This window comes from Macaca thibetana, chromosome 2, assembly GCF_024542745.1.
Source record: "Macaca thibetana thibetana isolate TM-01 chromosome 2, ASM2454274v1, whole genome shotgun sequence".
Lineage (NCBI taxonomy): Eukaryota > Metazoa > Chordata > Mammalia > Primates > Cercopithecidae > Macaca > Macaca thibetana.
In genome coordinates this window covers 52,015,659-52,029,646 of record NC_065579.1, presented here as the reverse complement: position 1 = coordinate 52,029,646, position 13,988 = coordinate 52,015,659, and the positions used below count along the sequence as shown (strand labels likewise).

The following is a 13,988-nucleotide window of genomic DNA, read 5'->3' as shown; positions in this document are numbered from 1 at the left end:
AAGGAATGCAGCCATCTCATCAACTTTTATATTAAAAGTGTCTTTGTTTAGAGGTAAACTCCCACATTTATTCAGAATGATTGAAAAATGGAATATTCTAGTAAAGTTCGTGTTTTTGGATAATGAGGTTATGAGTCAAAAGATTCTTGCATTTATGGTTAATAAAGTACTAGAAATTTACCATTGACAAGGTACATTTTTTCAAACTGTGGCTCAGGGTATGTGAGTGTGCTTGAGGGATGGGGACTGGTGGGGTCCAGGCTTTTTATGCCAGATTCAATCCTTGTTGCTCCTTCTGAGGCTTTCAGGAAAACTTTGGTTGGATAATAAGGTTTCTAATGCACCCTGCCTGCCATGTTAAAAACAACTATCAGAAAGTCATTTGATTTTTCTAGGTTTATTTAGAAGGCACTTCCAAGATTTAGATGGTGAATGAAAATAACTTCTTACCAAAAAAAATCTCCATTTTTTGGTTTGCTTTTTATAGATTCCTGAATAAAATTTGTTAGTTAAGTATTCGATTATTTCCAATTTAGATGAACAGAAGTGAGCCAGAGACCCTTTCCAGCTAGAAAATTTATTTCAGTATAAGTTAACAATACAGTTGTTTTTTTTTTTAATCAATCAGTTCTCTCATGGTTTGTAACAGCACAACGAACTCTAGTAACTGAAAATTTTTATAGCCAATGACTTCACTAGGACTTGTCTAGACAGCAGTTACCCTCTAAAGTCACAGCATGTTAGGGCTGGAAGAGATCTAACAAAGATACTGTAATTTAGAAGTCCTAAATGTTCTGTTTGCCATTGTAGCCATGGTTTTACGGTTTGAGGGACAGTAAGACCAATGACTTCAGCATGGAAAGTGGGAAACTGATAGGCCTAAATATGGGGAAAGGCCTAACCTTAGTTTGGGATGCAAATGTAAACATATAAAAGTATTCTCTGGAAACAGCAGCAAATTTGAAAGGAATTTGATGTCTGGTTATGTTTGTCAAAAAGGAGAGACTCCTGGAGATCATACCTAGAGAAAGTAATTGCAGTCAGTAGATTTCTAGCATTTTGGATGGACTCTCCTTGGCAATGTAATGCTAGCTTTTATAAAATAATGTTTATATTATTTGTTTTTGCTAATGAAATCCATATGCTGTGAAACAGTTACTTGTCTGTGGGATTTGGATTGGATCTACATGTTTCCCCAATCTTCAGCATTTTAGTCAACGAAGTAGTCAAATGGATTGACTTTTTTTTTTCCTTTTTTTTGAGACAGCATCTCACTCTGTCATCCAGGCTAGAGTGCAGTGGCGTGATCTCTGCTCACTTTAGTCTCAACCTCCCAGGCACGAGGCTCCTCCTACCTCAGGCTCCCAAGTAACACCAGTCCCAGCTAATTTTTGTGTTTTTTGTAGAGACAAGGTTTCACCATGTTGCCCAGGCTGGTCTCGAACTTGTGGGCTCCAGTGATCCGCCCACCTCGACCTCCCAAAGTGCTGGGATTATGGACGTGAGCCACCGCCCCTGGCCACTGATTGGCTTTTCAAAGTAAACTTTCAACTCATTGTTTTGCTTTCCTGTCTGTAAACATAAAACTTCCAGATGCAATTTAATGTAGAGCCTGTACTCTGTAATTCCACAGTTTTACTGGCCTGTAAGTGGCAAAGACCAGAATGTACCTTATAGTCCAGAGGAATCTGATTGCTTTGATTGATGTAGATTTGGTTTGAGAACCTGAGATAGAAATAGCCTTGTCTCTGAGAAGTGTTTTGAGAGGACTTTCTATGATTTGGGTGTTTAAATAATTGCATGGGTGGGATGATTGCAACAGTTAAGTGCCCTTAGGTCAAATAATAGCTGAGCTTCCCATTAACTTTGTGAATGTGAAGTGACTTATGTCTGTAAGACTTTCTTCAGAGAAAGAATACCAGTGGTTACCTGGTGATTTTGACTTGCTGGGAGTAAATACACAGTGTTTTGTATTTGGTGAAAAGTTTTTTGTTTTTTTTGAGACGGAATCTCGCTCTGTCACCCAGGCTGGAGCGCAGTGGTGTGATCTCGGCTCATTGCAAGTTCCGCCTCCCAGGTTCACGCCATTCTCCTGCCTCAGCCTCCCGAGTAGTTGGGACTACAGGCGCCCGCCACCTCGCCCGGCTAGTTTTTTGTATTTTTTTAGTAGAGACGGGGTTTCACCGTGTTGGCCAGGATGGTCTCGATCTCCTGACCTCGTGATCTGCCCGTCTCGGCCTCCCAAAGTGCTAGGATTACAGGCTTGAGCCACTGCGCCCAGCCTGGTGAAAAGTTTTGATGTGACATACACTCTGCTCCATGCCTTGTGACAATGAGTGAATGACTCTTGCTTCCCACTCTGACTGTTGTTACTTCTGTAGGAAGCTGCCCTCTGTCGACAGCTCCCCATGGAAGCTGAGACTCTTGCTCCAGTTCAGGCTGCTGTCAACCCACCCACGATGACCCCAGACATGAGATCCATCACTAATAATAGCTCAGATCCTTTCCTCAATGGGTAAGTTAATATTTGGGGGCCACTTATTTTTGTTCTCTTTATTATGTGATCTAGACTATGATATGATCTTTGTTTACATTGGGAAGAGGTGGAGAACTTGAGGGTTGAGGGTGAGGATAAAGGGAGGAAGTGGGAGGAACTGGCAGAAAATAGAAAGGCAGGGGAAGTCATCTACCTTTTAAAAAAATTTCCAAATTAAAAAATTAGTGATAGGACATAGAGTAAACCCCTAGTCAAGAATTTGAAAATGGGCATGAATTTATATATTTTTTAAACATGATAGTGTTGTTTAGTACTTATACTTGGAAGAATCTTGTGGTTTTATGTAACCAACAGGGGATAAAAGCATGCCATATGGCAAGTTGAGAACAGAACAATTAAGAAATGATGTTCAGCCAGGCGCGGTGGCTTATGCCTGTAATCCCAGCACTTTGGGAGGCCGAGGCAGGCGGATCACCTGAGGTCGGGAGTTCGAGACCAGTCTGACCAACATGGAGAAACCCCGTCTCTATTGAAAATACAAAATTAGCAGGGCGTGGAGGTGCATGCCTGCAATCCCAGCTACTCAGGAGGCTGAGGCAGGAGAATTGCTTGAACCCGGGAGGCGGAGGTTGTGGTGAGCCGAGATTGCACCATTGCACTCCAGCCTGGGCAACAAGAGTGAAACTCTGTCTCAAAAAAAAAAAAAAAAAAAAAAAAAAGATGATGTTCAGGGTGAAATGTGAATAAGATCTATAGTTCAGTAATTAGTATTCTACAATGTCAGGTTTCTGGTTTTGGTAATTGCACTATGGCTATGTAAGATGTTATCACTGGGGAAGCTGGTGAAGGGTACATGGGAACTCTCTGTACTCTTGCTGTGTCTTCTATGTGAGTTTAAAATAATTTCACAATTTAAAAAGTAATTAAAACAAAGGAGCAAAAAGGAAAGAGAATTTAGCCAGAAATATCTTCATGAGCAGAAGTAGTTTTTAAATCAGATAAAAAAGGCAATTCTGTATTTCCTATGCCTTTTCTTCTGCCCTTGCAGAGACATCTGGCAAACAAACAAATACAATTATGAACATTATTAAAGATAGAGATAACAAACAGAAGCTGAAATAATAAGTAATGGAGGTTTCAAGTTGTTAATTTTATAGTATTTGAAATACAGAGAAGTACAAAGAATAATGTGAATTACCCATGTACCCACTACCCAGATTTGCCATATTTTCATTTAACTTTATTTTTTAATAAATAAAATATTACAATTAATATTTGAATCCATCCCCCCCCACCACTGAAATCTCATTTCTTTTCCCTTCTGTCCCCAGTGGTAGCCATTATTCAGAAACTGGTATGTGTCCATCACACAGACTTTTATACCTCTTACTGCCTTTAGTGTATGTATCCATAAGCAATATTCTACATTGTTTTCTGTTTTTTTTTTTAAGTTTTACATAAATGGTGTCATACTCTGTATGTCGAAGAGTGTTTAAATGGTTATTTTGAGGTGAAAAGGAGATCAGTGTCAATTCACTGTGAATGGCCACACCTGATTACTTTCATTTTCATGAGGATATGTATTTCAAAATTAAAACTTTCCTTCCTCCCCAACCTGGAAAGTTGGGCAGAATGGCACAACTACACTAGTTTAGAGCTTTTGTGACTGTGTTTTAATTTTGAGATTTATTTAGTGGGCTTGCATTGAAGTTTCTTCATCTTTTGCTCTGCAGAGGGCCATATCATTCGAGGGAGCAGAGCACTGACAGTGGTCTGGGGTTAGGGTGCTACAGTGTCCCCACAACTCCGGAGGACTTCCTCAGCAACGTGGATGAGATGGATACAGGTAGGAGCAAAGCCTGCAAGCACTTACAGTGGGCTTGTGTTTTTTAAATGTTCTCTTCGGTCATCTCAATTTTCTTTTTCTTTTCTTTTTATAATTTCAACTTTTATTTTATATTTGGGGGTACACGTGCAGGTTTGCTACATGGTTATGTTTTGTGATGCTGGGGTTCGGGATATGATTGCTCTCGTCACCCAGGTAGTGAGCATAGTACCCGATAGTTTGTTTTTCACCCCTTGTTCCTCCCCACTCCCAGTAGTTCCTAGTGTCCATAAAAATGTTGAAAAAAAATGGAATGCTTCATCAATTTACATGTCATTCTCATGCAGGGGCCATGCTTATCATTCCAGTTTTAGTATATGTGCTGCCAAAGTGAGTACGGTCATCTCAATTTTAAAATCCAACCAGAAACACACAATCTCAAAAACAACATCAAATAACAACTGAAAAGCCACTGAACCCCCAGGCACTATTAATAAACTGTAGCCCCTTCCTCATAGATTACACAAGTATAGTTTTACATCTGGGCACAGGATTTTAAATTCTGTGTGTGTGTGTGTGTGTTTTAATTCATCTTTGCTCCATATTCCCTTCCTCACAATTGCATCAAGACACCACTGTCTGCTTTGCCATGGTTCCACAGTGGGGTATTCGTGCTGTTCTAGTTTTCAGTTGTAGTATATGGGCCACCCTTTCTCCTGGAAAGTGACATTGGTTTATAGTTCCAGTACCCAAATTTTTTCATGTCATTCACTGCATTTGAAAAGCAATTGGGGCCAGGCGTGGTGGCTCAAGCCTGTAATCCCAGCACTTTGGGAGGCCGAGATGGGTGGATCACGAGGTGGCGGGCGCCTGTAGTCCCAGCTACTCGGGAGGCTGAGGCAGGAGAATGGCATGAACCTGGGAGGCAGAGCTTGCAGTGAGCTGAGATCCGGCCACTGCACTCGAGCCTGGGCGACAGAGCGAGACTCTGTCTCAAAAAAGAAAAAAAAAGAAAAGAAAAGAAAAGAAAAGCAAATGGCAGTGGGCATTTGGAATGTTGAGCAGCTCAGAGGATTCAAAATTGTCAGTTCCAAGTTCCAACATGGTAACGACATCCTCCCTCGGCAATTAAAGAGAAGAGAGTCAGGGTTACTTTTACCTTGTCCCCCAGCCTGTGCATCCTTCAGGTCCAGCCTCAGCAGGCTTCCTGATTACCTTTCTTTTTCTCCTTTTCTCAAGGAGTGAGACTTCTAATTGCAGAAACTGAAATTAGTCTTATTAGCCTTATCTAGACTTAATTATGAAAGTCATAAACTCACAGAAGATATTCTAGAACCAAAAATGAATGACAGCAGGGTGTCCACTGTTTGGAGTTATTCATGCAAATTCCTCCTCCATTATCATTGACGATAGAAAAGGAATTGTTTTGTATTGAAAATAAAAAATTGCTTCCCCCAAAGTGTTTGCCATAGTGCCTGTGGTTTTTTGCACTCCACTCTTACATGGCTCCTCTTTGTGTTGTGAATCTAAATTGTTGGAAAGACCAAGAGTCAAACTCATAGCCAGGTGTCTTACAAATGCAGTAAATTAAAGCTCCTCCCTCCGTGTCTTTCGTGTAGGTTGTCATCTTTGCGTTGAGAAGATTGCAAAGACTGTCTTGTGAGGAGTCACAAGTTTATTACTTCAGTTCTCCTCCCCATCCCCGCCGACAACCCCCTGCCCCTTTATCTATCTCTCTCTCTCTCTCTCTCTCTCTCTGTTTTTTGAGTGTGAGATTTATTTTACTGTCTTTGGAATAGCCTTAGAAAGTGGCTCCTTTCTATGTTTAGTAATTGTTTACTATCATCTTCTAAACACTGGGCAGCCTGTAAGGATAAAAAGCAAAGTTAAGGAAAAAAGTTCAGGAGATCTAAATCTAAGTTTGGCATTCAAAAAAACAAAACCATAAAAGAGGATGGATTCTACTCTATGTCTCTTTAAAATAACCTCAAGTGGGTAAGTAGGGAGCGTTTTATTTTGAAGCCATAATGTGGAATTAAATGATGTCCTGAAAAGAACATAGTTTCAGCCAACAGGCAGCCTGAGCTGAATCCTTGCTTCTCCATTCCTAGTAGCGCCTTTGGGTAAGTTACATAGCCTCCATGAGCCTCAGATTTCTCACCCATAAAGTGGGAGTGATATGCTCACGGCAGAGTTGTGAGGAATCATGAGATCACAGAGCCCAGCTCAAAGTGCTCTTCTCCAGTAAGAAGGCTGATGTCACGCACACAATGGACTTGATCGTGTCAGAGTGCCAGGTTAACCTGGTTAAGTGAGAGTCAACTCGTTGAGTGTGGGGCCACCTCTGTGAAGTCTTTGTAGGAAATGGACATAAATCTTCTCCAGAGGAGAAATGTAATTATACAGTAACAAGATGAGTGAAAGCTGTGGGGGCAGGCAGAGCTCAAATGTAGCTAGGAAAGATCTGTCAGGCCGTGGACCATGCGCTGGCCACATGCTGAAGGGAAACGAGCCAGCTGAGCACTCCATTTGCAAAACATACATGGAAACAACAGCTGGGCTTGGTGCAAAGATCCAGTAAAAGGAATAACATGAGCAAGAGCTGGGAAATCATCCATCCTTCCAGAATATTCTGCAGTAATCACACCCTTTTAAGAATTGCCCTGTGGCTGGGCACAGTGGCTGACGCCTGTAATCCCAGCACTTTGGGAGGCCGAGGCGGGTGGATCACCTGAGGCCAGGAGTTCGAGACCAGCCTGACCAGCATGGAGAAATCTCATCTCTACTAAGAATACAAAATTAGCTGGGCGTGATGGCACATGCCTGTAATTCCAGCTACTCAGGAGGCTGAGGCAGGAGAATTGTTTGAACCTGGGAGGCAGAGGTTGCGGTGAGCCGAGATTGTGCCACTACACTCTAGCCTGGCCAACAAGAGCGAAACTCCATCTTAAAAAAAAAAAAAAAGAATTGCCTTATGTTGTTTGTCTCTTCCACTTTCTAAGTGGATAAACTGCAAAGACCAAAAATATTACTATGAGATTGCAGAGCTGCTTCTAGTTTAAGATTGTTAACCTTAATGAAGAAGCTTAGCCAGTATCCTCATGCCTTTAATCCTGAGAAGAAAGGATAAGAGGATTTTTTTTTTTTTTTCTTTTTGAGACAAGGTCTTATTCTGTCACCCAGGCGGGAGTGCAGTGGTGTGATCTCAGCTCATTGTAACCTCCACCTCCTGGGTTCAAACGAGTCTCGGGCCTCAGCCTCCTGAGTAGCTGGGATTACAGGGGTGTGCCACCACACCTGGCACTGTTTTGTTTTTTTGTTGTTGTTGTTTTTCATATTTTTAGTAGAGACAGGGTTTCACCATGTTGGCAAGGCTGTTCTTGAACTCCTGGCCTCAGGTGATCCACCCACTTCGGCCTCCCAAAGTGCTGGAATTAAAGGCATGAGCCACCATACCCGGCCTAGGAATACTTTAAAACAGAGATTTTGCTTGGCTAACAATTATATTTTGAGTATTTGAAAGTTAAAATGGGAAATGAGTAGAAATGAATGATTCTAACTGGAGATAAAGAGAAAAAAAGACATCCAGCACTTCAGATCAGATAGTTTTTTAGAACAGATACTTTTTAGAGCCTCATTTTTATCTGTTACACTCTAGTAAGTAGAAGAAAGTTATTTTGGATTTTGTTTTTTATTTTATGTTGTTTTTCAATATCAGTAACACTGTATTGAGGTCATATTGTTGAATTTGATTTAATTTTTCAGATTACTGCCCTTTGCAATGAAAATACTGTAAAATATTGTCCAGGAATCATTGATATTTTGTGACTTCTAGAAAAGCCATTGTGTTTTGCTATCACCAAAATCCAAATTGGATTATGGTTCCTTCATCATTTGGAAGGATATAATTTTTCTCCTTGGAAAACACAGATTGCTAAAGTGAACTTTCTGCAATTTTGCTTAAAATAGTGGAACTTCCCTGCATACTTTTCAGGAAGGCTACTGCACTTGTAACACACAAAAGATAATTTAACACGTTTTTAAAAAATAACGTTATGGTAGAAGCTGACCTTAGTTATCAATGCTTCTCAATTTTTGAAGTAGATATTATCTCTTCAGAAAATTGTTTGATACTGTTTGAATTAACCTGTTGTTTTGATATTGTATAATTAATAGTGGCTGAAGACCTAGGTTTTTCTTTCTCTCAGGACAATCAACATTTATCATATTTTTATATGTATATAACTTTGTATATGTCAATGACACCTAGAGCCACGGATGTGTGGCAGACACTGTATGGCACTGTACTCCAACTTTTGTAGAAGGTGCTTATAATCCCAATTTCCAGATGGGTAAACTGAGAATCAAGCAAGTTAAATGTGTCTAAGCTTACACAGTCGCAAAGCTCGATCTAATGACACAAAAGTCAGTAGTGCATTCTGTCCCATACTATTACACATAAAGAACCTATATTCTTCATGTCATATCCCAGACACCTACTTTTCCTCTAGTACAGCATTTGCTCACCTGTGTTCTGTAGAACTTCAATTTTATTAGGATACACATACTGTCAAAGTAGGTTTAGGTGATTAAATGGGTTTAGGAAATAGTGGCTTAAAGAAAACAAAATATTTCTTTTTTTATTTTTTATTTCGATATGCACTAAAGTTTTTTTTTTCTTTTTCTTTCTTTCTTTCTTTCTTTCTTTCTTTTTATTATACTTTATGTTCTAGGGTACATGTGAACTGGCTAGCCATAAATAGAAAGCTGAAACTGGATCCCTTCCTTACACCTTATACAAAAATTAATTCAAGATGGATTAGAGACTTAAATGTTAGACCTAAAACCATAAAAACCCTAGAAGAAAACCTAGACAATACCATTCAGGACATAGGCATGGACAAGGACTTCATGTCTAAAACGCCAAAAGCAATGGCAACAAAAGCCGAAATTGACAAATGGGATCTAATTAAACTAAAGAGCTTCTGCACAGCAAAAGATTTCTTTACTCTAAGACTCAAAGCCTTAGCATGCTTATATGCATTTTGGCTCATATGCTTGTGAGAAAGGTAGATAGTTGTAGGGTGCAGGTATTAGCAGAAAGAGGGAGAACGCCTGCAGAACTCCCTTTATAAATAATGCCTAAAGCCATCAATGAAGACAACTTTTTATTTACCTGGTTAAAAGAAGCTTCACATCATTCTCTTTGAACATAAAGAAGGATGGTATGGATAAACACAAGTTTACAATGAAACCTGTTGATTATAGTTCTGTAATAACACGTTTATTACAGACAGGGCCTCTCTACTCTTTTGTAAAACAGTTCTTCACACCTTTGTCATGGGAAGGCACAGATCATAGATCAGATCAACAGTGCCTTTCACATGCTCCTTTCTTATCTCCTTGGCCTTTTCCATTCTGGACCACATCTGTCCAGAAATAATTTTCGATTTCTTCCACATCTCTGTACCTCCTATGAGTAAGAGTCAATAATATGGTAGTTGAAGACATGAAGGTGAGTGTTGTGTTAATACTTGAACAGTTCCTCCTTCAAGAGCCTAAAAGAAGGAATTAAAATGGTTTCTTTTCATTCTGTTATAGGAGAAAACGCAGGACAAACACCCATGAACATCAACCCCCAACAGACCCGTTTCCCTGATTTCCTTGACTGTCTTCCAGGAACAAACGTTGACTTAGGAACTTTGGAATCTGAAGACCTGATCCCTCTCTTCAATGATGTAGAGTCTGCTCTGAACAAAAGTGAGCCCTTTCTAACCTGGCTGTAATCACTACCATTGTAACTTGGATGTAGCCATGACCTTACATTTCCTGGGCCTCTTGGAAAAAGTGATGGAGCAGAGCAAGTCTGCAGGTGCACCACTTTCTGCCTCCATGACTCGTGCTCCCTCCTTTTTATGTTGCCAGTTTAATCATTGCCTGGTTTCGATTGAGAGTAACTTAAGTTAAACATAAATAAATACTATATTTTCGTTTTCTGCAAGCCTGCATTCTTGCGACAGATTATACAGAATTGTGTCTGCAGGATTGATTATGCAGAATACTTTTCTCTTTCTTCTCTGCTGCCCCGTGGCTAAGCTTTATGAGTGTTAATTGAAATTTATACACCAATTGATTTTAAACCATGAAAAGCTGACCACAGGCAGTTAATTCTGAGGGCAGTGTGGTCCAGGAAATGTGCACAAAATCAGACCTGATTTACAGTTTCAAAAACTGTATTGATGACAGTAGTACCAAATGCTTTAAAAACTATTTAACTTGAGCTTTAAAAATCATTGTATGGATAGTAAAATTCTACTGTATGGAATACAATGTAATTTTGAATCCATGCTGGCTCTGATGGCTCTTATTAGTCTGTATTTACAAAGGCACACAGTCTTATTGTAGCTTATCCTTTGTTATTTTACTGCAGAGCATCTAGACAACTTAGTCCCTCCAGCAGGAGAGTAGCAGCATCAGCATTAGTCACAGTTCTTACACTATAGATCTTGTGAAAGAGACCAGTTTGGTACTAATTATGAGCATTTTATTCAAACAAAAGGTTTTGAAATATTACAACTTGGGATTTAAAAAATTGCAGCTTAGAATTTGATGGTGGGTTTTGTTTGTTTGTTTGTTTTTGAGATGGAGTTTTGCTCTTGTTGCCCAGGCTGGAATGCAATGGCACGATCTCGGCTCACTGCAACCTTCACCTTCCGGGTTCAAGCAATTCTCCTGCCTCAGCCTCCCGAGTAGCTGGGACTACAGGCACCTGACACCACGCCCAGCTAATTTTTTGTATTTTTAGTAGAGATGGGGTTTCACCGTCATCGTCAGGCTGGTCTCAAACTCCTGATCTCAGGTGATCCCACCCATCTCAGCCTCCCAAAGTGCTGGGATTACTGGGATGAGCCACTGGGCTCAGCCTTAATGTTTATTTTATAAAGCACTGTAATTTTGTAGCTGATGATAAAAGGTAGCCAAATGTTTTTGATAAATCAGTGGCAACTGTATTTTTGTCTTTTGAAATAACTCTGAAAACATCAGGACAACATAGATTTCAATCTGATAGCATACCACACACAGTGAGCTGTTGCTTTTTAAATTCTGAAGCCTTGTCAGGTTTGCTTTCTAGATTTCAAGTGTTTAAAATAATTCTATCTATGAAACTGAAGGATGAAGCAGATCTCTGACTGACGTGTAAAAAAAAAATGCCCTTTGAGGGTGTATGGTGGAGAAACATGTTTCTGAATTCAGTAAAATTGATTCCTAAGTATATTATCCTAACCCTGTTTGCTACAGTTGGTATAAAAAAGGCATGAAATATGTATTCAATACCTCTTATGTAACCAAAACCATTTTTTTTATTAGCTTTTAAGGACTGAGAGAGCAACATGTTCAACTGGCACGCAGTCTGCCTGCATTGCCAATGAAGTCCTTAACTGTTTAATATTTCAAACTAATATTATTTATAATCTATGAAGTTAATCTTTTTTGAAAGACATTAATAATTTGAGTCTCTGAGAGGACACTTTCAATTTCCATGGGGGACCTATTTGTTGGGGATCTTAAATAAGATTCCTTTTGATCTACCGGAATATACATGTACAGAGCACATTGGATTATGTTGGAAAGAAGGCAAGTGAAAAGGTCAGAGATGAAGTAGCGAAGTTATGGAATATCGTGGAAAGGATACTAGTTGTGAAATGGAAAGAGACGAGTTATAGTACCCCAAAAGCAAAACAAGTAGGAGATGCAAGAGATGCCCCAAAAGGACAAAGCAACAATTTTCTGTTACCACCTTTATTACCGGAAGACTCTGTGGTAGAAGAAAAGAAGGTTTTGGTGCACCTTATGTGGGAGGAGGAGGGGCAGGGCACGCTGATGCTGAGCATGCAGGCAGACAAGAGCGTAGCCTGCTGTTGCCTCCATCACTATGAAGTGACTTCTTTTTCCTGAAGGACCCATGGTTTATGTTCCTCTAATTCCTTTCACTCTCCCTAAGCCCTCTGAGAGAGATGAAGGTAGATGATTTTATTGCTACTAAATTGAAGGGAGCACTATTTCTTTTTGTCTTTTGTTAGCTAAAAATTGCAAAAAGAGTTGTACATTCTTGCTTAAAATAAATAAATAAATAAATAAATAAATGATTAAAAAACAAGGGACCTAACAAAACTCAGCAGTGTTACTGTATTTTTAAAAAATATTTTTATAGACTCATTTTCAGGTTATTAAATGTAAGAGAAACAGATACCCCTCTTTTTTTAAGTAGTTAAATCATTGATGATTTATATTACCAATTTTTAGAAGTAATTTTCTAGTAAGCTTATGGCATTAGAAAATACTAGAAGTTTTTTTTAGTTAAATTAGTTAGAACATTTATGAATGAATATAATAAATATTTTTTTTCAGAATGAAATATGGACCCTTTGTGTTTACTAATAGATAAAGCCAGATATAATTTTTTTTGTTTTTAAGGCCACAAAATACGGCCTTTGTTAAAGAACACTAAAGTTAGAAGTCTAAAGTTAGAGCAACTTTTTAATGGCTATTTCCTATTATTGTAAGTGTTAAAACCCCTGCAGAATTCTTGATAAGGTGCTATTTATACTATATTTCTTATTATAAGACAACTGTCTTTAGCCTTTTTAGTACTAGTCTTTTTAGTACTAAATCAATCAGTAAACATCATCATTTCACCCTCAAATTTTGTCACTGAAAAGGCATATCAAATGAAAAATAATTTCAGAGATCTTTCTTTCAAGATATTTTTTCCTGATATTTCCTGATATTTTGTTTTGAAGTAAATACATTGTCAAAACCTAATTGCAATTCTGTTAAATCTAAGTAATTTGTAGACAGTGTTTCACCATATTATTTAGGATGTGAAATGCCATTTCTTTCACTGATTACACCATATACAGGAAGCAGGTAAAACAGTAAAAACTTGATTGTGCTGGTCGATGCCAGCTTGGTTAAAAAGCTCTCTGCAGAAGTGATCTAGAATGACAGAAGTGTTGCTAATTACAAGATGTGTTCTCATGATGTAATTAGAAAGTAACTTCTCAAAGTACAACTTTTATGAAAAAAATAAGCTGTTAGAAAAAGGAAATCGTAGGTTAATTTAATTGGGAGAATGGGCAATTGACAGAGACCATTTTCCTAACACATATATGTGCTAGTACTTTAACTTTTTAAAATTTTACTTCTATGTTTTGTAATATAAAGATTTCTATTTTAAGTTTAGAATGTTATGCGTACCAAAAGTATGCAGCCAAATCGATCAGATCAAACCATTTTACCTGGAGTTTGGTACTGGTTTTTACTTCTGTGATTCTGTATAAGAAAAATAAAGACAATTGAACTTCCACTGGAGCCTTTGGCTTTTCATTATTTGTCTGTGTTCCTTTTACTGGGGGTTTTGGGTGGTACTGAAGATAGGCTTATGTAACCCTCCTGGTAGACAATGAAAGAAAGAAAAATCTGTAGGCAAACAATTTCTTGGCTCATGTGCCTGGCCTTCAACATTCTAAATGTTTGCAGAATTCTGGTTTCCACTTTATTTACAAAGTGCACTGAGGTTTTTTACATATATATATGTATATACCTTTAAAAAATAAAAAATATACCTTTAAATATATATATATATATATATATAAATTACATTGT

The 13,988-nt window shown here is 38.6% G+C and overlaps 1 protein-coding gene and 1 pseudogene across 1 annotated transcript in view; one reads left to right on the top strand and one right to left on the bottom strand.

Annotated features, from left to right (window-relative positions):
• The window catches only part of WWTR1 (WW domain containing transcription regulator 1), a 143,508-nt gene extending 129,819 nt beyond the window's left edge, over positions 1-13,689 (top strand). Inside the window, exons 5-7 of the mRNA XM_050779783.1 lie at positions 2,382-2,515; positions 4,231-4,343; positions 9,924-13,689. Of these exons, the coding sequence (XP_050635740.1) occupies positions 2,382-2,515; positions 4,231-4,343; positions 9,924-10,108 (432 nt within the window). The 3' untranslated portion in view covers positions 10,109-13,689. The remainder of the gene's footprint in view (positions 1-2,381; positions 2,516-4,230; positions 4,344-9,923) is intronic.
• Positions 4,625-4,720, bottom strand: LOC126949447 (uncharacterized; annotated as a pseudogene).
• Positions 13,690-13,988: the final 299 nt, after the last annotated feature.